The following is a 26,780-nucleotide window of genomic DNA, read 5'->3' on the forward strand; positions in this document are numbered from 1 at the left end:
TTAAAAATAACCCCGTCTTGGGGTGGAAATTTCCCCCCTTTTTAGGGGGGAAACAGGGGACGACTTATTCCATGAACCCAAACATGGTGCTGACGACCGTTATGATCACAGCTTATCTTTATTCCAACTTACATGCAAACATTTTACAAAAATGACAACAAAAAAACTAAACATTTTTGGCAAATTCACATATATAACATGTATAATTTGGACCAAAATCAACAGTAATCTTGCCTTTGATTGGTTTACAATATTTTCTACATGAAGTGTGAATGCACTTTATTTTTACCGGTAATGATGAATTACATACTAACTATCACAGATAAATGAGCAAAATATAATTCCTTTGCTCTCCACATAAACAGTTGATCACTACAGTTTGGAGCTCCGCGTTAGCCAATCATGTTCCTGAAAAGAAAATAGACAATTGATTAACAAAATAGATAGACAATTATAATAACTTATACAGCACAAAATCCAGCTGGTTACATTATTATCCGTAGCTCTTGGCCAGCCCTGTACATTTACGATTCAAGCTCCGGGTTCAAGCTCAGGTCTCTGGAAGTTCTGCAGGTCTGAGCTAGCACTCTGGACTGACATTCATATCTTTCCATCCCTACCAGCTTTGTAACCATTAACCCCTGGGAAAACACCAATTTGGCACCAAAATTGCCAAATTTTTCAGGGGGAGGAACTCCAACTCCCCAAGGTAAGCCCATGGGGTTTACACCGATTATATACCTGTGACTTCCTCTGAGAAGCGGGGTCAATCATCACGTTAATGAGGGAAGACCCTGTCTCGTTCTTCAAGGCCTCATCCAGCGATTTCCTGAGCTCCTGCCTCGACCGGACAAAATAACCGTGGCCACCAAACGCTTCCATCATTTTCTCGTACTTTGTGTTGGGTGCAAGGAACATTGGTGGAATCCTGAAAGGCATTAATGAAGATGAAATCTGATGGAGAGTAATGTCATTTTAGGGTGCCTCTCTCAAAGATGCCTTCTAATTTCAGCCTTCAGATGACCGGAAAATGCAAATTTTTCTTGAATTGCCAAAATCTTCTTTGGGCAGACCTCGAGACCCCCCTCATTTCATTTCCAAGATTTTACTTTCAGCCCTAGGTGGGTTGACTAGCTGTGCTCCCCCTTATCAAAATTTCTGTCTCTGCTACTGGGATACCCTTCCAACAAAGTAGTACTAGTAATTGAAGACACATGACCAGGCTAGATGCTGCACATGAGCAGGCCAGATGCAGCACATTCCAATGGTATCGGCAGGCATTAGCAAGAAGCCTGCAAGTTGGTTTAAAGTCTATTAAGAAACTTACGAAAGAGTGGGGTCGCTGTCTTCTGTAAGCATGTCATATGTTTCTGCATCAGGGCCACCATAAATACCGTTGTTGTTCACAACAATGAATAGAATAGGTAACTTGTATCTGGAAGAGTGATGGGCCATTATTAGCAAAACGTTTCAGATTACAGCCAAACGGCATAAGGTTTAAAATTACAGGGCTCTATTTTGGACAGTGATTTTGGTCCCCAAATGAGTCATAACTATACACTATTTGACCTCTGTAACCAGGACACCTCAGTCCTAAAGGTGTCCTTTATAGAGTGGTGGTACTATACCTCATAACTGTCTCAAGCTCCATTCCCGAAAATCCAAATGCACTGTCTCCTTGAATGCAGACGACCCGCTTCTCAGGTGCATAATCTCGACACCACAGGGCAGCAGCTATGGCAAAACCAAGGCCGACACCCATCGTACCAAATGTTCCGGCATCCAATCGATGGCGGGGAAGATTGTTTGGCAACATTGTGCGTCCAATGTCCATGGTATTTGCACCTTCATTGACGATCATGCAGTTGGCAGGCAGGGATTGCTGTATCTGGAATTCATGAGAAATTGAGAGATGCTATACTCCTGATCCAAGGGATGTGAATTCCAATTCCTTCATAGCCACCTTTCTCTTTAGAGTTGGAAGATGTGGCCAGCTCCCTGAGGAATCCTCATGCCACCCATCAACTGACTAGCTACACCCACTTCAGTCAGCGATGGGAACACCATACCAACCGCGAGGCTATAAAGGAATCCTCCATAGCCTGGCTGGTTCGGCCGAGATAGACTCTTGTCTCTTTGACCAGTTTATTGGTAAAATGTTGTAGGCATACCTCATCAAAGACATGGTAATACGTCATTAACTTTGTCTCCATCTTGATTAGACCCTGCAAAAAGACAATTAGATAAATCAGTCACATATTTTGGGGGTAGCGCATGAGACACATTCCCCCCCCCCCCCACCTTGGAAGGATTCTTTGTCATATTTCGGAGGACCCCTATACTTTTTATCAAATTCAAAGATCCACAAGTTCATGAATTGTTGAACAATACATCCAGTTCTGCATATAACCTGCCACAACATTGCTGAGGATTTAACTTGGGATGTAAAGATAGTCATCATTGACCCCAAGTCTTTGAGATCGTGAAGTCTGGATGATAGTCAGCTGAACATTCAATCGTGATTTCTTCAGGGAAGCAACTACACACTTACCTTAGTAACTTCTTTGTTCTGTTTTATCTTCTGTCTGAGGCTGGACCACCACGGACCATTCTGATTGGCCCTCCAACTCCCGGGAAGTCGATTCAGTTCATCTTGTAACTAAAAAATTGGGCCAAATAATTGAAATTAAAGAAAGATCCAAGGCATTACATTACTAAGGTCTGTTGGGACATGCTGGATAGAGGGGTGTCACGCTCTGGTAAAGGTCTAGTGCTCATAATTCGAAACACTGGTTTCGAAACCTGAAAATGGGCATACCGATTGCGACCTTTGGTAAATCACTCTACTCTACAGTTAGCTACATCCTTTAGATGAGATGCATCATAGACGGAGTTCTAGGTCAATAAACTCATTTGGGGTCTAACCATAGTAGGACTGACAGGAATACTCCCAGGAGAATAATACATTCAAGTGCACAGCACACGCTAAAGAATAAGGTTGACAAAAATGATGAACGGATGGCCACTTTCGAGTCCAGTACTCACTTGTTGCATAACACTATGAATCTGACCATGAAGTGACACACAGGATGGCAGGCTGGTCCCAAATTCTTCAGGATGGATGTCAATCTAAGGAATAAAACAGTACGTCAACTACTCTGTAGGAGTTCCACATGATTCTCAAAGCTCACTGTACTTAACAGCTTTCATCTAGAATGAATGGTAGATCATGGCAGAACTCGGCAACTTGGGAGAGGGAACTGACCTGTATAACTTTCACATTGTTAGCAAAGCGAGGAGGTTGCCCGAAATGAAGCATCCAGTTCAATCTAGCACCAACCAAAAGAATGACATCTGCCTGCTGTAGAGCCCTGAAAAATATACAAATGTCATGTAAATACTTACACGAATTTCAACTTGTTTGAGGCCATTCAAGTGTTGTAAGCGTCCTCAGAATCACTGAAGAAGCCCACTGGATGGTGCTGAAAACTTGCTAAGCTTAAAACATTGTGCAACACATTACATTGTACATTTGATAAAGTTCGACATCGAGAATTTAACCATTTGTTACCTGGATCGAGCTGGTCCCACACAGAGGTCACTCTCATCGGGCATTACACCTTTGCCCATTGGCGTCGGCAGGAACGGTAAGCCGGTTGACGTCAGAAAATCACCCACAACTGCCTCAGCCCTAGCATAAGCAGCACCTGGAATAGAGATGAAGGCAGTAGCAAAGCTTCTACTGCTTGTATTGTAACGTGAAGGATGGATATACGCTCAACGCCGGTAGATCTGCACACAGTCGGAACCCAACATACTATAGGAAGAGAACCAAAATATTCTACCAATATTTAGAACAACTTTCTGATACTGCCTGTTGGGGTAACAGTAAACAGGGTATTCACCTTTTCCAACAATGACTAGCGGTCTCTGGGCATTCATGAGAAGTTCAACGGTTTCTTTGATGGCACGTGGACAAGCCTGGCACTGTGGTGGGTCAGGGCATCGGGGCACACACCTGAAATGACACAATGAAACACAAATATGAGCAGCAGACAATGTGCGGTGATATCATTAGGACAGCCATTTTGGACAACCATCCATGCCCTTGACCCTGCAGACATCACCTACAAAGTGTGCCACATATCGACAAAGTCATTCATGATGTTGCCACACTTCACTACCATCGTAAGGCCTTGAGCCTGGCTATCTCCTCCTCACTTGAGCCCTAACTGAGGATGCCAACGCAGCAACTAGCTCAGGGTTAAACCAACATCTCTTTAATTATGCAGTTCAAATCAGTTACTGGCTTCTTCACCAAACTTGAATACTTACACAATACTTGACTCATCAGCCTTTCCAACAATCATATTGCCCGGTAGATCCAGATAGGTTGGCCCTGGTCTCCCATAAATACTGTGTCGGACTGCCTGAAAAGCAGAGGATAGAGTAATTAGAATAATCGAATGGGTCAATTTTTAATTAATGCAAAATGTACAAAATTTTCTTTACCCAAACGAATGTATATCAATGCAGGCCTTCAACATGTAGGCATAAGAAATACCCACCAATTTTATTATAATTTTCAAAAGCCACAAAATTTCCCATTATCAACATTAACTTACCTTTTCAACATAAAATGGTATTCTGTCAATGGAACTTGGTCGTGCTGAATATTTACTGAATAATCTTGCACTTTCAACCTAAAAAATACAAAATTTTTTAGATATGACAATTCACTTGACAAACCTCCAAACTAACGGCCATGTATTTGCCACTCAAAAAAGCTCATGCCATTCAAAACAGCTCATGAAAGTTTATCATTGAAAGTGGTTTTAGACATGAGTGTATAACACAATTACTGATATGGTGACCTTTATGCGGAGTTAAGTACTTGTAACAACCTCACCTGTGGATATTCCTGAAAAGCTCCCAAACCTTCCAGATCCTGATCACTGCTTCCTCCTACCACCAGCATGGGCCTTTAAAGGAAAGAAAAAATATTCTATGCTCCAGTACTGGAAGTTGTTCACAGCAATTTACTATAGATAGAGCCTGCAAATGTCAATCAGTGTATTGTTCCCCTATCTGTCTTACTCTAGGTTTTAAGCTATTGTATTTATTTCAAAGAGTTCTTTTGTTTTATTTCCAACTTACCAACAGTTTTCTGCCGCATTTGCCATACCCGCGAATGCATGTACGACCCCAGGACCAGAGACACACAGACATACAGCTGGCCGCCCTGTCAGAAATCCAACAGCTGACGCAGCATATGATGCCGCTTGCTCATTTCTCATGCCGATGTATTTCACCCCAGCTGCTTGGGCGGCTATGGCGAGTTCGATGACTGGTATTCCAACAATACCAAACATGTACTCAATGCCCTGTATTCATTGTAGTGTAAAAGAAAACAGGAAAAGTCATTTCAAAATGAAAGTAAAACCAACAAATTAATACAACAACCATCTGATGATTATCGGCATTGATATCAGGATGTTACAGTTAATTCCAATTAAAAAATGGTGATCATACACACAAACGTTATCAGGTGAAATAGGTAAATATACTTTAAATACCTGCTTTTTCAAGGCTTCAGCAAAAATTGTTGCCCCCTCCATGGTCGCCGCCATTTTAATGGCATGTCATGTGACTTGGCATACGAAGGACAAGCATTGAACAAACAAAGACCAATTTGCAAGGTGATAACTTTCGGATTTTCTCCTTTGTTTATTAAATATATCCTAAATGAAACTTGTTCCAGAGTATTCCTCTTAAAAATTGATATTGTGCTTTAGAATGTCACTTATTTATGTGTCTATAGGCATGGGATAAAAGACAGAATTGCGACTCTGAAATGTAAATCTGCACAGCACTGATAATGCATTGGCATTGCATTCATGCATTGCACTGGCAGTAATGCATTGTATGCATGCATCATGCAATGAATGAAACTTGCAAGTGCATGAAAAGGTTGATGAGTTTATTTTCTTGCTGATGACACTGGGCTTGATTGCAGAATCCCTGACATCCCCTGATCCCTGAGGTTGAGTTTATTTGGAATAATTGAGGTATTGAATCAATCATTCTCATTGATTATGATTTATGAAACCTGATTGATATCTTTTCAGATGCCTCGCAAACGTCCCACCGAGGCAACATGGGACAGCGATGATGATCTCCTCAATGATGAAGTTGGCATCACCACATATGCAACGAAAAGGGTGAGTTGGGGAAGGTTAATTACTGTCTTTACCGTGTCTCATCAAAATCTCATCAAAAGACTCCTTTGATTTTGTTTTCTTTGAGATTGTATCTCCGTAGAGATAGGGTCATAAGATTTTTGCGCATTTGGTTGTAGGTCCCGGAAGATTTCAACCCAGACGAGGTTGATGAGGAGGCGCTTCTTGCTTACAGCGATGATGAAATTCAAGTTGTTGCCCAGGATGAAATAGAACAGACAGAGGAAGTAGTAGAGGAAGTTTATATGGAAGAAGTGGAGGAAGGTATGTTATCGTAAACAAAAAATCATGACCCACTCTGTTTGAATGATACAGTATCCTAAAAACTTTTCACCAATTGTTGGTTTCCTGACTTATAGATCATTTTCACCAGCCTCAATTCGGTCCGTTGTTAGGGCCAACTTCATTTGCTTGCATTTCTAATTACTGCTTTATATTATTCGTGTTATGGTGAAGAGGCATGATGCAGGTTGTAAGCAGCATACAGCATATAAGCCCAAAAAACATCATGCACGCTGAAAAACTTCAAAATATTACTGTGCGACAACACAACAAGTGAAATCATTTTAAAACTCTCAAACTTTCAGAGGAAGTTCCAGATGATAGCCAAGTGGTTCAAGAGGAAATCTATGAAGAGGCTGTACCAGTGGCAGACGTGTATCACGCCAAGCAGACGACACATGCAGAGGCCATTCTCGATCCCTCACAGGTATGCAATGGTTTTGTGACAAATCGCTCGAAAAAATAAACCCTTTGGCGATACTTTCAGGTGGCATTTTTCATGCTGAAAGTAGCTGTAGTTGTTGATGATGATGATGATGATTGTGATGATTGTGATGTTGGAGCATGGCAATGCATGGGTGGTGTACAGGGTTACAGAATTCTCCCCAAGTCACTTAACGTAATATGGGTTTATTTTTCATGATTATAGGAGCAACTCCATGAACACGAAGATGATGAAAGCGACTCGGGAAGTGATGGCGAGGGTGGCAGACGTCGACGAGCACGCTTCCAATCAGAACGAGGATCATTTGAAAAACGTAGCACATCAACTGTTTCCCTTTCTACAACGATCAAAAAAGAAATTCCGGATGAATTGCCGGATATCAGTGCGGAGGATCAGGCCAAGATTGATAAATATATGACAAAAGGTGGTGCACGTGGGCGTGGGCGTGGACAGGGTCGTCAGGCATGGGGTCCTCGTGGTGGCCAGCAGCAGTTCAGGCCGAGAGTCGGTCAGCCTATTCAGACTCACCATGCACCAGTTCAACATCATCAACATATACAGCATGTTGATCATCAGCGCTATGATCATGGACAGCATATGCATCACATGCAGCCTCCTCCATTGCAGCATGTGCATTATCCCCCACATGTGCAGCATGTACCACCACAGGCGCAACACGTGCCCCCACATGTGCAACAAGTCCATTATGAACCTCCTGTACAACACATGCATCAAGTACAGCACGTGGTGTATGAACCCCCGAGGCCCCAGCAGCCTGTCATTAGAGTACCAGGTAGGTCTTGAACGAGGTCCGAAACAGTTTATCATTCTGACATCTCCCGTCAGCCCCTTACATTCATTGTTGGGTTTTAGTTTTATGGGCCCCAGGAAATCTCCTGGCTTCATTTTGGGGGATGGAAAGACCCTTTTCGGGAATTGGCAGGAGCCGTGCAGTCTCACAAACTATTGTTTTTATGGGATACACCATTACTCTAGGAACTGGAAGCATGACAAAGTCAGGTTAGAGTCAGTGGTCTTCTCATTCTGTTTGGTTTCCTGAATACCCTCTTGATAAATACTTCTCATGACTTTAAATTTTCCAGCTCCCCAACCAGTCCAAACCAAAAAGATCCACATCAATCCACACTTCAAGCCAAAGGTGGAGTCCACACGACCCGCTTGGGAACCTCCCCGAAGTCAACCAGTGCCACAGTATTTGCCCCACTCACAGCCTCAGCCGGCTCCACAGCATTATCCCCCAAGGGTAAGTCGACATCCCTAGTAGAGTTTTCCCTGGCGGTTTTGAACATGTCGGGCTGACACGGTTAAATTGGCACCAAAATGTATGTCTTTGATCGATATATAAGGCTTTTTTCAAATTTAAATTTCATATTTGATATGGAATCTTTTTTCAGAGTGAGCCTGTTCATCAACCTGTCTATTCTCAACCGTGGTCGTCAGCAGGCCAACCCTACGCTCAGCCCCACTATACAGCATCCCAGGCACCGTCGGTGTCATACGCCTCAGCCTCGGCACCACCCCCACAGCCGTACCAGCCTCCTCCTCCTCCTCATGTGCAACCTGCCTACCAGCCACAGCCACATCCAGGTAGGTCTAACAATAATAATTTCATTCATGTTATCGACGCAAAAGACATGCCTATTTTCAATACCGGTGAGAAAAATATCATGGATTTGCGTTAATCCTGACTTTCTCTTCCACTTGTAATCAAACTTTGCTTTACTATTCTGCCTAACGCGAATTGTTTGTTTGGTTTTAGCTTACCCCCATTCTGCCCCAGCCCCAGGGATGCCTCCTCAAAGATACCAAGGTATTATTTACACGTACAATGACAACCAGGTGCTCCTTTGTACCACAATGACAGATTTCGGTCATTATATTGACCTGATTAGATCTTCCAGCCATGGTTTGAAATCACCTACTTTCCAAATTCATGAGTTGAATCTTACTCGTACAGCTAGCCAATAAGATTAAAAAAGCATCTTTGAGAACCAATGGAGGGGTTGGAAAATTGAAGATTTCCTGAGCTTCCGGCTCATGTTTAATGACATCTGTCTTATTTAACAGCACCACCACAGCATGTTCATCGTCCAGTCGTTCATCAGCATCCTGGGCCACCGCCTGGTCACCGCCATCCTGGACCGCCTCCACCCCAACATCATTATCAGGCGCCACCACCAAGACATGAACCCCCACGACTGCCGCCTCCAACTAGCGGAAATATAGTGTACCACCCACAGCATTCACAGCATGTCGAGTCATCGCAACCTCCTGTGATACACGAGCAGCACCAGCCGAGACCACAGGTGGCGCCAGTGCAGGCAAGGCCACAAGTGGCACAGGTGCGACCACGACAACATGTGATTTCACGGCCTGCAGGTCAGCAGCACAGTCCCCAAGTTCAGGGCTCCCAGACGATACAGACGGTGATTGGTCGTAAGAAGAAGCCGGTACTTGGCTTTAATCAGCAGCAGCAGCAGCCGTTTTCAGCTCCGCAGCAGAATCAACCAAGGTACGTAAAAAGTACATTTATTTTGGGTCTTTTGCCAAGCTAAGGCTATAATGTTCATGGGTGTTAAGCATTTTCTGTACTTCGAATCAGCTTCAAAATTGGAGAAAAACCCCAACATCGATTTGTAGCCCATAATAACACGATTGTTTTGCATGTGGGTGTGAGATTATTGACAGTGTATTTGATACCACTTCTTCTACAGACAACCATTCCAGAGCCAAAGTAGGACGCCAGTACAAGTGACTCTTCAAAGGAAACGACTCTCCGATGCACCCAGCCCAAATGTGGAAGTCACTGCACCAAAACTTGCTAAGATCGAACGAGATCTGCCCCAGAATAACATTAAGATACAGACAGTTGATATGAGCGTGGTAAGCATGATTCCTCTCCTTGTGCTGTGATGTTGTGTAGGTTTGGATGTCAGTTGTGAGATGGTTTCTCGCCATTGCAATCTTTTGATGACCTGTGATCACTATATATCACCTCTTGCAATGGCTCTTGCATCCCCTAATCCACCAATCATGTTTGCATTTCAACCCCCGAATGTAAAACTCGCAAAAACATTAAGCTCAGAAAAATTATGGGCAGGGTTTGAACTTCCCCACCCCCTCTTCTTATCAGCCCCAGAAGGGGTTTACGGCATCCTGTGTCTATGTAATATTCTCTTTGTTCTATTATAGGAACCGGTCGACGAGGAGTACCAGCGAAAATTAGAAGAACAGAAACGATTACGGGAGGAGATCAAACGCAAGAAGGAGGCGCGGAGATTGTTGCAGTCATCTGAAAGGAAAGAACAAGTCCAGAAAACGCTAGCGAAGCAAGGTAAATGTTCTGCAAATCCCTCTCTGTATTCCTAGACCGTAGTTGAGGTGTGCCCTATTTTAAGTCTATGGCCGCCCCCAACAGATCAACAAGCCCTATTGCCAACATTGTCCATCCATTATGGCCAGCCTTAATGGCAACACCTTACACTCACAAAAAATGAGTGATTTCAGCGTTTATGATATTTCATCTTAATTCTTCAGGGATTCAAGTTGTGGAACCAGCACCAGCTGCTCCTTCTGTTGTTAACCAAGCTGTACAAGTTATAGAGAGGCGCCCTGTCAGTCAGAAACTTCATGTAGTGCGGCACCAAAACCAAAACGTTGTAACACAGGTGCCAATTCAAGATAGTGCGGGGCCAAAGGTTGTGAAAACAAGTGGGCCAACACAGACTCTGAAGCAACCTGGTCCAGGACGACACCTTGTTTCAAGGAAAGTCTATAAACTTATTACGCTAAAGGACGGTAGAAAGATTCGACAGTTAGTCAGCAGTGGCCAACCAGGGAACGTATCTGGCCCACTGCCGCAGCAAGGTGGAATCGTAAAAGTAGTCCGTAACCAAAATATTATTCAAAGACGATTTCCGGGACCACCTGGGCCCCAGCAGCGTATGCAAGGCCCCCATCCTGGGGCGAGGCCAGGTTTCCGACCTGGTTTCCATGGTCCTAGATTATTTAAACAATTTCAAGGTCAGGGTCCCCCTGGGCCTGGGCCACGTTTCCGGGGGCCTGGTCCGATGGGTATGAGGTTTAGAGGCCCTGGGCCGCGAATGATGCGGTTTTCTGGTCCTCATCGGCCCCCTATGGGTATGCAACTGGGTCCCCGTAAGATGATGCGGGGCCCACCCCCAAGGCAGGCTGTGCCACCTTCAGCAAAGGCTGCTCCTAAAGTTCAAGGTCAGCAGACAACGTCTCAAGCAGAGCGTGTCATGCAGAGTAAGACGCAAGTGACCGGTATAAAACGGACAGTTAATACTGCGGAGAGTGCAAAGGGTTCGGGAGATGCTGCTACAGTGCCAAAACGGGTAAGGCAGACACTTTCTTTTGTGACATCAGCAGAAGGCTTGGTGTGTTTTGAAGCTGTTGCACAATGTTTCCTCAAGCTGTTTAACTGCCGAGTGCTCTGGAAGTAGCAACAATAGGGAAATTATCGCCCGCAATGGTGTTAAAAGGAAGAATATAAGCTTTTAAGTTTGCTTGTTGTTTTCAACGAAAACTCCCGGCCTGCCCATGGCTGCTTTTGAATGAAAAAACCTTGTGATGCCCATTGGATACAGTGCAACTGGTTGCCCTAGTTTGTTTCATTTTTCACGAAAAGAATCAGGAGGCTACCTGGGCTATGCAATATTCTCCCTTTAGTTGATGTTGTTGCTTGGTCAGTGTCATGTATGTTTGTTTCTCAGGTTGTTGTCGAGAAATCTCCGACGAAGAAACCTATTGGTGATGGGGTAACCAAAAGTGTCTCGATAGAAAACCTTTCATCGTCAACTTCACTTGTCAGGATACGTAAATTATGCAATTCAATTGGACCATTAGAGGTAGGTAGAGTATAAAAAGAGACGGCGCAGGACAGTTTACAATGATCTCATCAGTAATGCCATAATTTGCTACATCTTGAAAGCATGTCAGTGCCAACTCAACTGCCCTAAAGTCTAACCAGTTGATATGCATAGTATTCCTTCTTCATCAAATACTGGAACAACAGACCAAGATCTGCATTTTGTGTCGCAAAAGGGATTGATATGCACTGAATAAAAGCTTCTATGCCATGTAGTAATTTTCTATCACGGTTGCCAATTGGTCTAAATGCACTTAATCAGGGTTGGCGCGCCCATTCGCATTTTCGCCACTTGCGAATGCTGCACATGAGTGGCGAATGGAAAACAATGTCTGGCTAAAAATTTTGCGAATTCAATTTGAATTGGCATGTTTTGGCGAGAGAGTAACAGTGTTGTGCGAAAATTGGTCAAAGTTTATCAAAAAGATCCACTTCCACACCAAATGCACCAAGGAACGATCGTTAATCAGTCAAACTTTATCATATTTGCGGGCGGCCGCGCTATCACACGTGGTTGCTATCGTCTGCATTGTAGTTCTACCCGTTGCCGCTACAGTGATTTTAGTGGCGCTGCTGGTCGTCTTACGCATACATTATTAGTTCTACCCGTTTCCGCTACAGTAATTTTGGTGGCGCTGCTGGTCGCCTTACGCATACATTATCGGCAAGTTTCCCGCTCGCTTCGTTGCCATGGAGTCTCCGGTCACGGGTTCCTCGAATCGTTCGTTGATTGGCTAGTCTCAGTACCGGCGGGCTGCCATTCTCGCACATGTTACTGTGGGCTGGGTCGGCCCCAAGATGGACTTAATTACTATGTGCCTGTGTCTGTTACTTCCATGTTTTGTCTCTGCTTGCCGTGATTTTGTCCATGCAGTTAATGTAAATGATTTGTTTTCTTCTGATTGGCAGTGAAAGTGCTAAAAAGTCTTAGAAGCCCATTTCATGACTTATGAGGATGTCACCACTTTTTATGTCCCCGACCTCAATCTCTTTTTCAGAGTATAATATTAGACGCCCAGGAAAAGAAGGCCACAGCCAAGTTTCAGAGTCCCACTCATGCCGCAGACTTTGTGGAGAAATACAACAGGTGAGAAAACCAAACTGGCTTTCTAGTTTTCCTATATACCACCTCAGATTCTCGCTCACCTACAACATCAATGTGTTCTAATTTTTAGAGCCGACACATAAACAATACTTCTTTCCATTTCAGGCATATGGTGGATCTTTCTACTCTTAACTTGTCATTGCTGGTGTGAGCCGCAGCTGGTGCTGCAAGTACGGAAAACCAGGAAGGTCACACTCTACATGGGCCGCAGATTTCATTCAAAAATGTTATCTGAAAAGTTGTCAACGCGGTGATAGTTGACATGTATAAAATAAAGAGCTGTCGCAGTACCTTGTCCGTTGGCATTTGCATCTAAAATCACTTCTGTCAGTGTGTTCTTGTCAAGAATTGCTATAGGTGTGTTTGAAGTTGCTTCTAAGTCCATTCACAGTCTTGGTACCATTAATGTCTAAAATGATATTTAGAAGGGTAAAATCGGCATGTGAATTGCACACGGTCAGTGTCCAGTGGCATATCTCGGTTGTTTTCTGGCTAAGTGCAGGAAAAACATTGCAATCCTAATTGCTACGTCGAATAATTTATCTGCCATCTCTACACACCATGACAACCACATGGAATCTTGGCTAAATTGGACACAAGCTGAAGTACTCGTTATTTGTGACCTCTGGGAACCTCCTTCTGGCAGAGATCCAGAGTCAGTTCGAGATGTGGTTTCAGGACACTTGGTAGTAGAAAGATTAAGCGGGGAGGGGAGGTTTTTTTTAGCATCATTGTTGTACTTCATATACGAGTTACTTGAATGTACATGTACATGTAGTTGAAAGGCCTGTGTCAAATTAGCTAATGTTCCTGTGAAAATAAGTCATCAAGGAGGACACACATAACGTGGGATAGGATTGCCGTACAGACAGTATGCGTTGATTTATGGTCGCCATGGGATGTGGTACGGTACCTTCATCCAGCCGTAAGAGGATTACGTTTTAAGGCGGTCAGCATTTATAGGTGGATATTGTTGTGTTTTGAAATCGGACTCGCATGCTCTCATAACAATAGAACTAATTCATGAAACATTTTGGATGTTGCTGTGTCGGTATTCATAACGTGACGTGGTTAACGAATATCTGACATTTGTCTTTGAAACTTAAAAGCATTTTAGTTATTTTGTCATTGGTCCTTTTTTTGCCTAATTGAAGGCAAAAATGGAAGTTCATATGGACAGCGTTCACTGAATTTGTCAATTAAATGAAATTGGACTTGAATCAATCAATAAAGTTGGACTAGAATGTATTGCTTTTTACGCTTCAAACACTTTGCAATCATGTTGTACAATATATCTGGCACAGACATACTGGAAAACATACATATCATGTACATGTATGTATCAACAAACATGCACCAGTACATTTATATGTACAGATGAGGCTCGGAAACTCAGATTCTTTCAGCATTATGGATTATAGACAGATGAATTTTATCGTAATTTTAACTAAACTTGTTATGTTGTGATGTTAGACATATCATTGGTATGTTTGGACTGAACTGCTTGGCAATAATCGGTTTGACTGTCTGCACTGAACGATGCATGTACTTTTTAGCACCAGAGATAAGTTCGGAAAGTATACATGCCTTTTAATTTTATCATGATTACATAAATTCTTGAAGTTGTGACTGATTGGTGTTTCCTTTTTACATGATACTCAATGATCTGTTAAAAACACTGCACGTTTCGAAGTATCAGACAATACAGAAATTAGCTGAATCAATCCCTACGTAGCTATTTGAGATTCAGAGACTGGGTTGTTGAAAATGTTAAAATGATATTTTGGAAGAATTTGTGGAAGTTCGTACAGCATTTTCTTCGATATCATATTGATCTATTAAAAACCTTTGTGAAAATGTGATTGTTCGTGATGTTGTTTTCTAAAGTCGGGGATTGAGTGAGTTATCAATTACCAGGTTAATGAGGATCTGGTTAAGTTTGCCTGTACATGTATGACAACTCCATAAGAATCCAAAAGTAGTTGTGTGGAATTCATCAACCGATGGTGATTGTAAAGTCACTTCATGTATTTATTGTGATCTGTAAACTGTTCAAAACAGCTTAGTCGAGAAATAAATTTAGCTCCATTGTTCAAGTCGTCGTTAGAATAAATCAAGATTGTGTCTTATTGCTGTTATCGAATGACAGAATGACTATGATCACTGTGCATTTTCTTACCATGGGAACCAGTTCTAGGGGTTCAAACTTTTTGGCAGTTATGGTCAGTGCAGAAGAATTTTATGAATCTGCACATTGGGTTACACACATATCGAATTTGCCAGCTGCCAAGTTGTTTTGAACGCCCTGGAATTGTGTTGTCTTCTGAGCCCAGCTTTCTAATGAGATGGAGAGGATATCATTCATGCGAGTGCGGATACTAGAGCTACTTGCAGAGGGATTCTGGATCTATCTTGCTGTGTAATTTATTTGTGGTCACGAAAAAGGATTATTGTGGTATTCGTGGAGATCTTTCAAAGCATGGATGTAACTCAGACACATTTAAATGGTGCTAAGTTCAGAAATTTGGTCCGAGACAATGGTTAACTGCAGGAGGCTGTGCTTCTGGGACCATATGTGACTCTTCAAGTACTCTGTTATCTAATATGGAGCTTTGTTATATTATTGCCATACCGGTATGCATTTGCAAGCCACTTGGTCACCTCACCCCTTGGACAATCTTCCCTGTTGAATTGAACTAGTCAGTAGTTATGGTGATGATTAAGCTTGATTGTTCAAGATACCTGTAGGTTTGGAATGAAAAGAGGGTGGGAAAAGTAATTATGACAAAATGAAATAATCTCTCTCAGAATGCTGTTGGGCAAAGAATAAATTGATGAACAGACTTAACTTTCAGAAACAGGAGATGACACAAGATCGTTTTTGACTCTTTTACCGTTGTTACTGGATTACCAATTTTACAGTTATCCAATAAAACTAAGTTTATTTTAATCAGACTTGTGTCTTCTATCGCGTTCCCCTAATACACCATCGCCCAAAGCTAGCACTGAAGCTTGTCTTCAGGATGGATTGTTCCCCCAGTTCACCATCGTCCAGAGCTTGCACAGATCTGTCTTCAAGATAGGGTGTTCCCCTGATACACCATCGCCCAAAGCTAGCACTGAAGCTTGTCTTCAGGATGGATTGTTCCCCCAGTTCACCATCGTCCAGAGCTGGCACTGATCTGTCTTCAAGATAGGGTGTTCCCCTGATACACCATCGCCCAAAGCTAGCACTGAAACTTGTCTTCAGGATGGATTGTTCCCCCAATACACCATCGTCCAGAGCTGGCACTGATCTGTCTTCAAGATAGGGTGTTCCCCTGATACACCATCGCCCAAAGCTAGCACTGAAGCTTGTCTTTAGGATGGATTGTTCCCCCAGTTCACCATCGTCCAAAGATGGCACTGGTCTGTCTTCAAGATAGGGTGTTCCCCTGATACACCATCGCCCAAAGCTAGCACTGAAGCTTGTCTTTAGGATGGATTGTTCCCCCAGTTCACCATCGTCCAAAGATGGCACTGGTCTGTCTTCAAGATAGGGTGTTCCCCTGATACACCATCGCCGAAAGCTAGCACTGAAGCTTGTCTTTAGGATGGATTGTTCCCCCAGTTCACCATCGTCCAAAGATGGCACTGGTCTGTCTTCAAGATAGGGTGTTCCCCTAATACACCATCGCCCAAAGCTAGCACTGAAGCTTGTCTTCAGGATGGATTGTTCCCCCAGTTCACCATCGTCCAGAGCTGGCACTGATCTGTCTTCAAGATAGGGTGTTCCCCTAATACACCATCGCCCAAAGCTAGCACTGAAGCTTGTCTTCAGGATGGATTGTTCCCCCAGTTCACCATCGTCCAGAGCTGGCACTGATCTGTCTTCAAGATAGGGTGTTCCCCTAATACACCATCGCCCAAAGCTAGCACTGAAGCTTGTCTTCAGGATGGATTGTTCCCCCAGTTCACCATCGTCCAGAGCTGGCACTGATCTGTCTTCAAGATAGGGTGTTCCCCTAATACACCATCGCCCAAAGCTAGCACTGAAGCTTGTCTTCAGGATGGGTTGTCCCCCAGTTCACCATCGGCCAGAGCTGGCACTGATCTGTCTTCAAGATAGGGTGTTCCCCTAATACACCATCGCCCAAAGCTAGCACTGAAGCTTGTCTTCAGGATGGGTTGTCCCCCAGTTCACCATCGTCCAGAGCAAGCACTGATCTGTCTTCAAGATAGGTTTTTTCCCCAATAAAAGAGGAGACCTGATTTGCATTGAGTGAGGACAGAATACGGTGCGCAGCTGTCTCATTAGACCATTAAAATAGGCTTCGATCCGCTACGCTGTTCACTTACAGGGCGCCAGGCTGGTACTGTCTATTGGCAAGTCATTTCTGAAGAACGTGGTCCTCCCCAGCAGAAATACAACACAGGGCCACGTTATATAAATCCGTATGACACTTGCAACATCTTTACGAGTCGGGACAGTTGGGACAGTTCATCCTGGAACTATATATTCCTTGAATCTTAGTGGACTGTTCTATTTCAGCCAACACCATCGCCCAAAGCTAGCACTGAAGCTTGTCTTCAGGATGGATTGTTCCCCAGTTCACCATCGTCCAGAGCTGGCACTGATCTGTCTTCAAGATAGGGTGTTCCCCTAATACTCCATCGCCCAAAGCTAGCACTGAAGCTTGTCTTCAGGATGGATTGTTCCCCCAGTTCACCATCGTCCAGAGCTGGCACTGATCTGTCTTCAAGATAGGGTGTTCCCCTAATACACCATCGCCCAAAGCTAGCACTGAAGCTTGTCTTCAGGATGGGTTGTCTCCCAGTTCAACATCGTCCAGAGCATGCAATGATCTGTCTTCAAGATAGGTTTTTTCCCCAATAAAAGAGGAGACCTGATTTGCATTGAGTGAGGACAGAATACGGTGCAGCTGTCTCATTAGACCATTAAAATAGGCTTCGATCCGCTACGCTGTTCACTTACAGGGCGCCAGGCTGGTACTGTCTATTGGCAAGTCATTTCTGAAGAACGTGGTCCTCCCCAGCAGAAATACAACACAGGGCCACGGTTTATAAATCCGTATGACACTTGCCACATCTTTACGAGTCGGGACAGTTGGGACAGTTCATCCTGGAACTATATATTCCTTGAATCTTAGTGGACTGTTCTATTTCAGCCAACACCATCGGCCAGAGCTAGCACTGATTTGTCTTCAAGATGGATCATTGTTCCTCCAATACACCATCGGCCAAAGCTAGCACTGAAGCTTGTCTTCAGGATGGATTGTTCCCCCAATACACCATCGGCCAGAGCTAGCACGGATCGGTCTTCAAGATAGGGTGTGCCCCTAATACACCATCGGCCAAAGCTAGCACTGAAGCTTGTCTTCAGGATGGCTTGTTCCCCCAATACACCATCGGCCAGAGCTAGCACGGATCGGTCTTCAAGATAGGGTGTGCCCCTAATACACCATTGCCCAAAGCTAGCACTGAAGCTTGTCTTCATGATGGACTGTTCCCCCAATACACCATCGGCCAGAGCTGGCACTGATTTGTCTTCAAGATAGGGTGTGCCCCTAATACACCATCGCCCAAAGCTAGCACTGAAGCTTGTCTTCAGGATGGATTGTTCCCCAGTTCACCATCGTCCAGAGCAAGCACTGGTCTGTCTTCAAGATAGGTTTTTTCCCAATAAACCAAGATACCCGATATGTATTGAGTGAGGACAGAATACGGTGCAGCTGTCTCATTAGACCATTAAAATAGGCTTCGATCCGCTACGCTGTTCACTTACAGGGCGCCAGGCTGGTACTGTCTATTGGCAAGTCATTTCTGAAGAACGTGGTCCTCCCCAGCAGAAATACAACACAGGGCCACGGTATAGAAATCCGTATGACACTTGCCACATCTTTACGACTCGGGACAGTTCATCCAGGAACTATTTCTTGAATCTTGGAGGACTGTCCTATTTCAGCCTACACAGTGGTGTCTGTTTAGGTGTATCAACAAAATATAGTCACTCAAAGTCGATATTTTCATGAAATGTTTATTACTGAATAAATACCATTTTACTGCACACATCTGTCAGAACACAACAGCCAATTTCAAAGCGATTAGCTCGATCTGCGGTGACCCCACATTCAGTAAATATCCACAATACAATTTCTACACATCTACACATAAGCAAGTACAACCAAGCTTGTACATCCAAATTACAAAGTTAAAGTTTGTTTTCCTATATACACTTTTCCATGGACGAGTCCCCTGCTTAAAGCACTTTGTCATCCCAGTGTCTTCTGGGAATGTCAAGAAGGCTAAAAAGTGATCATTTAACCTTCAAACTTTAACAGGAAAGAAGAAAGTGCCCCAGAAGGGATCAGATCCCAGAACCTCTGGGTCACGAGGCTGGCTTTAAGTAAGGACATTACCACTGCTCCTCGACAATTACAGCTATACTACATGTATAACTACAGTATAAGTACATGTAAATACAACTAGCAGCAGGTTAAAAGAAACCAGTTCGAAGTAATTTTGCTTTAGAGATTTAACCTAATCTCATACATGATTCTACTGCAGTCACCTAAAATGCATTGATGGCACATGTAAATAACCATATGGACTTCAGTTATACATCGAGAAACAAGGATGGTGCAATTATATTTGCGCTTATACAGTATAAATTCATCCACACATGACTAGTCATGCAGCTCATATCAAAGAGTCTCCCAAGCCGGAATTCCCTGTTAGCACAATTTGCAGCACAGTATAGCTCCTTGGGTCTTTTTGTCAATAATTAAGCTGTTCTTGCCATCTTCTTTTGCCCTTGGTAGATAGCACCGATGACGCGCCTTGCAGCATCGGGGATTCTTGTACCTGAAAAAGTTGAACAACACTTTTAAAGATGTGGTAGAAAGGGCTAGATTTTTTCAGAATGGCTTTTATTAGCTTTTGACTCGGAACCTTTCAAGTGCAGAGAAAGCAACTGACTAAATCTTTTTCAAGACTTACCAGGGCCAAAGATTGCTGAACAGCCGGCTTGATTCAGGAAATCGTAGTCTTGGGGTGGGATCACACCTCCGACCACAACCACAATATCACTGCAAAATAATGACAGGCATTCAGATTTTAAATAATTCCAAATGGGCAGTAATGTAATTTATGAACTCAAAGAGAAAACTCCTGCAACACTTTGGCGGTTTTTTGCAGCCTATTTCAAGGTGGGAAGAGACAAATTCATACCCGACCACCTGGGCTAGTGCAGGGCTCTTTAACTACAATAGGCAGCTTGTTGGGGTGCCAGGCTGAACAAGTACCAGTTCCAGGGAAGAAACTGTTTAACTTACGGTCGACCCAATGCCTTGAGTTCCTTGACAAGCTCTGGAATCAACGTCTTGTGTCCAGCTGCAAGAGAACTCACACCAACACAGTGGACATCAGCATCAATGGCCTGCTGTGCTGCTTCTGCTGGTGTCTGCAACAAGACAACAGACAAGGTTGAAAAATATAATCTCTCATACGAAATATTAGGTCTGGTGACAATATTGTTTGTTCAGACGCAAGAGAACCTACACCAAAGCAATAAACACACAGCTTGCACACAAATCTGTGAACCCTCAAAATTCAAATTCTATCAAAATAATTAAATATACTCACAGCAAAAAGAGGGCCAATATCCACGTCAAACCCAACATCAGCAAATCCGGTAGCAATGACCTTGCCACCACGGTCATGGCCATCTTGTCCAACCTTTGCAATCAGAATGCGAGGGCGTCTGCCTTCGTGTTGCATGAACTCTGAGACAAGGCTGGAGACTTCATCTAGTTCCTCCTGGTGGCCGAATTCCGATTTATATGCCCCGCTGACCATGTGGTCTTCTGCAATGTGGCGGCCAACCACCTAAGAAGAGATAGAAAACAATACTTCATGAAGTACCTTTTTCTATGAGCAACCTACAATTTCCACAGTTTGATTGGTGGGGACAAAACACCCTTGATTCTGCTGACCCACAAATGCATGATAACTACCTATACTACAGCATTGCGGAGACTACATTTCTTAATTCCGGAGCCACAAGTAAACGAACGGCAGACCCCTTTAGGTTAGCTATGAAAAGTTTGTCGATCAATTTGCCAGTTCACCCTCCGTTTGACTGACCTTCTCAATAGCACCAGTGATTTCCTCCACAGTACACCTCGCCCTCGCAGCAGCTATCGATAACGCCATCAGATTACCCGTCTGACTCCTCGTAGCCTCTGAGATGGCGTTCAATGTCTCTTCAACCTGAAATATCGGAAATCATAATCACATGAATTTTACTCTTCCCAGACTTACAGACACCAGGTACAAGGAACCACAGACAGGCGTCTGAGTGTAGAACCAGGAATTTTACTTCCCTAAAAGGGACACATTCATCCATAAACGCGATCCTTGGTTGTACCCGGGATTAAACCCAGGGTCATATTGTGTGGTAGCAAGCAGTATTAACCACTAGGCAGAGAGGCTTCTCAACTTGCACAATGAATTTAAACACTTTACCCTTTTATTGTCCCGACTTGCCCGAACTTGCTTCAGCCGGTTGATCTGAGATTCCTTGACCTTTGTGTTGTCTACAACTCGAACATCTAGTTTGTCTTCGTGGAGCAGCTGATACTTATTCACACCGACAATGACTTCTCCCTTGCTGTCAATCCTTGCCTGACGTTTTGCCGCACATTCTTCAATCCTCAACTTTGGCATACCTGCAGCAACAGCTTTGGCCATTCCGCCCATTTCTTCAACCTGTAATGACAATCGTCTCACATTGACCCATGCATTACCAAATATAGAATTTCACCGAAACTTGCCAAGAGAGTATCTACAACATTCAAATGCTTTTTACTCTATTGGACAATTCAAATCTAAAAATATTTACCGTAAGTATTCAGAGTAAGCAAGAAGACCGTAGAAAAAGGAATTGTGAAACAATGATATTACCTCTTCAATCACTTTCTTGGCTGCATCATATATATCATCAGTCAGCTGTTCCATCATGTAAGACCCACCCCATGGATCGGCAACCTGGAGATGAACAAGTGAAACAATATTGGCCAAACAAAAATGTGGTGGGGTCATCTTCTAGGGCAAAAACAAACAACCTGACATCATATTGGTCCCAATGATTTTAAACACCTCCTCACTTGGTAATCAACTCACTTTTGGTATTCCAGACTCCTCCTGTAGAATAATCTGTGTGTTTCGGGCGATTCTGGCACTGAAGACGGTGGGTAGGGCAAGGGCTTCATCGAAGGAGTTTGTGTGAAGCGACTGGGTGCCACCAAATACGGCCGCCATTGCTTCAATAGTTGTTCGCACAATGTTGTTGTATGGATCCTGAAATAGTGCAGATAAAATGTGTAACTTTAAAATTTGCCAAACGAATTTGCCAAAAAGCTCTTCACAAACCTTTTTTCAAACCAAAATGTAGTTTATTTGCAAATTCCGTGAAAATATAACGCCTACGAAAATTGAGTGGTTGACCGTACCTGTTCAGTGAGTGACCAGCCACTGGTCTGTGAGTGTGTCCTCAGCATCATCGACTTGGGATTCTTGGGGTCAAACATTTCCTTAATCAAGGTCGCCCACAGTCTTCTGGCAGCTCGAAGTTTGGCAATTTCCTGGAACAAATACAGTCAAAAGATAATGATGCCTCTTATTGGAGATGGTGGCTTTATGAAAGATCGGAGGATAAAAACAAGATATGGGAACTCACCATATAGAAATTCATGCCAATGCCCCAGAAGAATGAAAGACGTGGGGCAAACTGATCAATAGTTAGTCCAGCCTTCAGACCTGCAAGCAAAACAAAAATATATTCAGCATAAGTCTGATTTGGAAGTAGAATAGTACCTCTCTATTACAGACCAGACATCCTTGATTAGAGATGTCACATTGAATGGAACCGACAAATTTGGGAACAAAACTAGTGTCATTAATAGAGAGGGAGTGTCACCTAGTGGCATTCCGCTGTACCATCACAATACACTGATGTAGAGCTGACATGCTCTCTTACAACCTGGCCCTGAATTTAACTTCCCGGATTGTGATCAGATGCTGACCTGTTCGGCAATACTCCAGTCCATCAGCTAAAGTAAACGCAGTCTCTAGCACAGCATCCGCGCCTGCCTCCTGGATGTGGTACCCAGAGATGGAGATGGAGTTGAAATGTGGCATGTTCTACAAGAAAAAATAACAATTTCAAAAACACGATTCCAATATAAATTCAGGTAAATTTTTGCAATTTCCAAAAATTTCCAAAACAAAATCAAAAATTTCTCCTATTTTCACTTGGTGATATACAAAAGTGCTTTGATTTCGTATCAAACATACTTTTCCGCCACAATTGCTATCACAAAACCAGGTTACTCTAATATAGAATAAAATATTACCTGGGCTGTGTATTCAAAGATGTCTCCGATGATCCTCATGGAAGGTTCTGGTGGGTAGATATACGTGTTCCTGACCATGAACTCCTTCAAGATGTCATTCTGTATCGTACCCAAAAGATCTTTTTGCTCTGCACCCTGTAAACGATTCATGCAACAACATAAAGTCAGCACGATCAACCATCATCAGCAACTAATCTACTGCCACATCATCCACAAACAGTGGTCCTTATGATTGAGTGTCAATTTTAAGACTTTTGGTCAAGATGCCAGCCTGGCAACCTTGAAGTAGAGCTGTCCTTACCAGTAGTCCTCCAATCTATTTTTCGGTTCAATATCTGGTTGCCAGTAGGGCATCTTTACTAATCAAAGTTTTTTACGCCTTGAAATCAGTTGGTCACCAGCAAGGGACCTCTACCAAAATCATACTCTGAACTTCCCACTGACCTGTTCCTCAGCAGCCACTACAAACATCGCCATAATGGGGAGGACAGCCCCATTCATTGTCATGGAAGTTGAAATCTTCTTCAGGGGAATGCCATCAAAGAGCAGCTAAAAAGAGACAAAGTAAAGTCATCAGTGATGTTGGCAAAAGCAAAGGCATAACAGTATACAGTGAAACCTCTCTTAGTAAACCCCTCGGTAATAAGGACAACCTCTCTATTAGGGACAGTGACTTCAGTCTCAAATGGGCCATTTCTGTACAATTTGACTTCTATAATCAGGATACCTCACTAGTAGGTAAACTAGCTGCAATTTCTGCCAATTGCGCTCTTCGGCAAAACATACCTTCATATCTTCAACCGAGTCAATGGCTACACCCGCCATTCCCACATCGCCAATCACTCGAGCATTGTCCGAATCATAACCTCGATGTGTCGGCAAATCGAACGCCACACTAAGACCCTGCTGGCCAGCCTTAATGTTCTGCCGATAGAACTTGTTGCTCTCTTCCACCGTACTGAATCCAGCATACTGAAAATAGAATGGTTGAAGTGATAAAAACTGATAACAACAGTTCCATTTAGTGACCATGCAGCCTTCATGAAGCTAAATTTACACAGTCATGACAGTATCACAGATATTAACTACAAAGTAATAAAGGAAGCTCTCAGCAGCTTGGCTGAATAGGCTAGCCATTACCTCTCTGCAACCAGATTAGGCTGGCCGTAAAATTAGAGAGTATAATATGTCCATTTAAATATCCCTTTCATACCTGTCTAATTGTCCAAGGCCTCTTGGTATACATCGAAGCGTAAGGTCCTCGCGTAAAAGGGAATTTGCCTGGCAATTCATCTTCCTGATGCGCTGTGTCCGCCTTGCTGTAGAACGGCTTGATATCGATTCCCTCTGGTGTGTGCCAAGTGAGCTTCTCTGCTGGGTCGGCCCCTCTCAGTTCCTTCTTTGCCATCTCGGTCCATTCTGGATCTAATGGTTGTTTGTGGAGTGTTTGAGAGCATGTCGGAAAGAGAACCTGAACAAGAAAATAGAGCACATTAGGTATGATTTAAGTCTTCTGCTTGGTTTTACTCTTGATGATCGTGATGTAACCTCTTTGATATTGGACGACCATGATACTGGTACTATTAATAAACTATTCACAGTCAAATATGCAAGACAACAATGGATCCATTTTTCCAACCCAATGTGGTGTATGCTATTCAGGAAAATGGTCTATGATTATGAATGTACTTTGAAAATAAGTTTTTTATCAATTTCTGGCCTAGGCCCTTACTAGTACTTTAAATACTAGGCTATTTCAGTGAAAATTTCACCCCTCTCACTTTCACTTTTCAGTCTCAGGCCTCTGATCAGTGCCAGTCAGTGGTGAATAAGATTGATTGCCACATTAACAGTCAATACTAACCTTCTCTGCCTGTCGCAGAAGGTGTCTTTTGAAAACTGACCTTGCACTGAGCATATTTTGATGCTCCTACTGGTCAGAAACAGAGGAAATATTGATGTAAACAATGTAAACAAGGACAAATTTGGAAGAGCAAGGGCACTTTGACTAAAGCCTCGCTTTCAATCACGGTTTCCCAACATCGAATTCCAGTTTTTCGTCCAATCTCCCGGTCTTCGGTCCTTAATGACCAATTTTACATACACCCGTTGAAATTCTCCAACTGCGGCAGAGACAGTAGATCATGTGAGGAAACGCAATGATGATCGCTTGGAGAATGTTTTTCGTCCGAACCAAGATGGCCGGTCTACCTAATGCGCGTCCGGAACAATTTGTGCGTCCGGAGCGCGTCCGGAAGAGAAAGTGCGCGTCCGGAACAATTTCCTATGTAAATATGAACTTAATGTTGCATTAGATGGCTTAAATAGCATTTTAATTCCATGTAGAGAAAATAAAATTGGAAAAAATCTCCTTGGTGACTTTGTATTTTACAATTTTCAGCGGGGTGATTTGGGTGTCACACAGCCATCAAATCCCAGTTTACTGACGTTTCTCCTCAACCAATTGTTGTTGCAGTTGCAGAATTTCGATAGTAGCCGTGTTGTAATGGATTAGACTGGTATCTGGTGTCTCAGCACATGGAATGCCGTCAGAGTGTCTTATCATTGTTAATTTCACAAAAAATCAGAATCAAATATGTTATTGAAAATCACTATACAGTCAAAGTGTCAATTAGTGAGATGTGTTCACATTAATATGTGAAGAGCAATCTCTAGTGAACTCACACAACTGTTTGACATGGGGGAGCCCCCCAAACCCCCGTCCTTCTGACATATTTAGCCAGTACGTCGGGGGATGAGTCCCCCAAACCCCCAAAAATATATTTTGTGAGAAAAAAAAGTGAAAATTGTACTACTTCTTTGATGTGAGTGTATCCTTAAATCCACTGTCATCACTAGATCCTTTGATAATAAGCCATAGCTAAATTTAAGTGTAGCCAATTAGAAATTAATCTAAAAAATAAGTCCCCCCCTCCCGGGCCCACTCTGTCGAATGGTAGAAAAACTGGCCTTTTTATTTTAATGAATAAGATATATACCCAGGAAAATAATCATTAAGCTCATCTTTAGTTGAAGCTCTTAAAACCGCACTGAATTTTGTTGACCCCCTTCCCCCTTCCCCCTCGATCCCCCCCTCCCCCCAAAAGCGCAAATTGGCTTCACAATAATTGCTATTGCCCCTTATCCCACGGCACGCAAAGACAAACTCATACCGACTTAGACGACCACAACAGGAGAAGGCGCGTAAGGAAGTTGGGATATGATTATGGCATTAGTAATTAACCACCTCGCTGAAAATTGTAAAATACAAAGTCACCAAAAATATTTTTTTCAATTTTATTTTCTCTACATGGAATTAAAATGCTATTTAAGCCATCTAATGCAACAATAGGTTCATATTTACATAGGAAATTGTTCCGGA

General features: G+C 43.2%; 3 protein-coding genes across 4 annotated transcripts; 1 reads left to right on the plus strand and 2 right to left on the minus strand.

Moving 5' to 3' along the window:
- Positions 1–80: 80 nt before the first annotated feature.
- On the minus strand, positions 81–5,630 carry LOC135500469 (2-hydroxyacyl-CoA lyase 1-like). Of its 2 annotated transcripts, none has more exons than XM_064791964.1 (15): positions 5,577–5,630; positions 5,158–5,384; positions 4,910–4,982; positions 4,626–4,703; positions 4,336–4,430; positions 3,906–4,018; positions 3,572–3,707; positions 3,266–3,371; positions 3,046–3,129; positions 2,552–2,659; positions 2,172–2,225; positions 1,629–1,888; positions 1,328–1,435; positions 742–928; positions 81–408 (listed from the first exon to the last, which is right to left on the minus strand). In XM_064791964.1, the coding sequence occupies exons 1-15, from the start codon at positions 5,628–5,630 to the stop codon at positions 373–375; spliced, it is 1,719 nt and encodes a 572-aa protein (XP_064648034.1). In that variant the 3' UTR covers positions 81–372. The 2 variants fall into 2 exon arrangements, with proteins under 2 accessions (XP_064648034.1, XP_064648035.1); XM_064791965.1 differs by having other exon boundaries at positions 5,581–5,618.
- A 38-nt stretch (positions 5,631–5,668) lies between these two features.
- Positions 5,669–15,079, plus strand: LOC135500456 (RNA-binding protein 33-like). Its single transcript, XM_064791944.1, has 15 exons — positions 5,669–5,699; positions 6,129–6,221; positions 6,359–6,503; positions 6,827–6,948; positions 7,171–7,759; positions 8,070–8,230; positions 8,382–8,574; positions 8,747–8,797; positions 9,055–9,499; positions 9,702–9,870; positions 10,180–10,321; positions 10,525–11,345; positions 11,724–11,858; positions 12,877–12,965; positions 13,089–15,079. The coding sequence occupies exons 2-15, from the start codon at positions 6,129–6,131 to the stop codon at positions 13,132–13,134; spliced, it is 3,201 nt and encodes a 1,066-aa protein (XP_064648014.1). The 5' UTR covers positions 5,669–5,699; the 3' UTR covers positions 13,135–15,079.
- Positions 15,080–19,006: 3,927 nt separating this feature from the next.
- On the minus strand, positions 19,007–25,411 carry LOC135500459 (methylmalonyl-CoA mutase, mitochondrial-like). Its single transcript, XM_064791949.1, has 16 exons — positions 25,263–25,411; positions 24,612–24,869; positions 24,185–24,370; positions 23,843–23,947; positions 23,399–23,533; positions 23,069–23,186; positions 22,723–22,802; positions 22,496–22,627; positions 22,167–22,343; positions 21,948–22,031; positions 21,510–21,752; positions 21,129–21,254; positions 20,628–20,870; positions 20,318–20,445; positions 19,983–20,071; positions 19,007–19,847 (listed from the first exon to the last, which is right to left on the minus strand). The coding sequence occupies exons 1-16, from the start codon at positions 25,314–25,316 to the stop codon at positions 19,768–19,770; spliced, it is 2,238 nt and encodes a 745-aa protein (XP_064648019.1). The 5' UTR covers positions 25,317–25,411; the 3' UTR covers positions 19,007–19,767.
- Between the last annotated feature and the right edge of the window lie 1,369 nt (positions 25,412–26,780).

The sequence above is a fragment of the Lineus longissimus genome, chromosome 16 (genome assembly GCF_910592395.1).
Source record: "Lineus longissimus chromosome 16, tnLinLong1.2, whole genome shotgun sequence".
Classification (NCBI taxonomy): domain Eukaryota; kingdom Metazoa; phylum Nemertea; class Pilidiophora; order Heteronemertea; family Lineidae; genus Lineus; species Lineus longissimus.

Excerpts from the sequence above, each read along its gene's own strand:
- LOC135500469 (XM_064791964.1), bottom strand. The coding sequence starts at position 5,630 with ATGGCGGCGACCATGGAGGGGGCAACAATTTTTGCTGAAGCCTTGAAA. Across the intron at positions 2,660-3,045 it reads TTCATAGTGTTATGCAACAA|TTACAAGATGAACTGAATCG; the intron begins GTGAGTACTGGA and ends CCAATTTTTTAG. Across the intron at positions 2,226-2,551 it reads AGAACAAAGAAGTTACTAAG|GGTCTAATCAAGATGGAGAC; the intron begins GTAAGTGTGTAG and ends GTCTTTTTGCAG.
- LOC135500456 (XM_064791944.1), top strand. The coding sequence starts at position 6,129 with ATGCCTCGCAAACGTCCCACCGAGGCAACATGGGACAGCGATGATGAT. Across the intron at positions 8,798-9,054 it reads GCCTCCTCAAAGATACCAAG|CACCACCACAGCATGTTCAT; the intron begins GTATTATTTACA and ends CTTATTTAACAG. Across the intron at positions 12,966-13,088 it reads TTTGTGGAGAAATACAACAG|GCATATGGTGGATCTTTCTA; the intron begins GTGAGAAAACCA and ends TTTCCATTTCAG.
- LOC135500459 (XM_064791949.1), bottom strand. The coding sequence starts at position 25,316 with ATGCTCAGTGCAAGGTCAGTTTTCAAAAGACACCTTCTGCGACAGGCA. Across the intron at positions 24,870-25,262 it reads TTCTGCGACAGGCAGAGAAG|GTTCTCTTTCCGACATGCTC; the intron begins GTTAGTATTGAC and ends TTTCTTGTTCAG. Across the intron at positions 21,255-21,509 it reads CAAGTCGGGACAATAAAAGG|GTTGAAGAGACATTGAACGC; the intron begins GTAAAGTGTTTA and ends CCGATATTTCAG.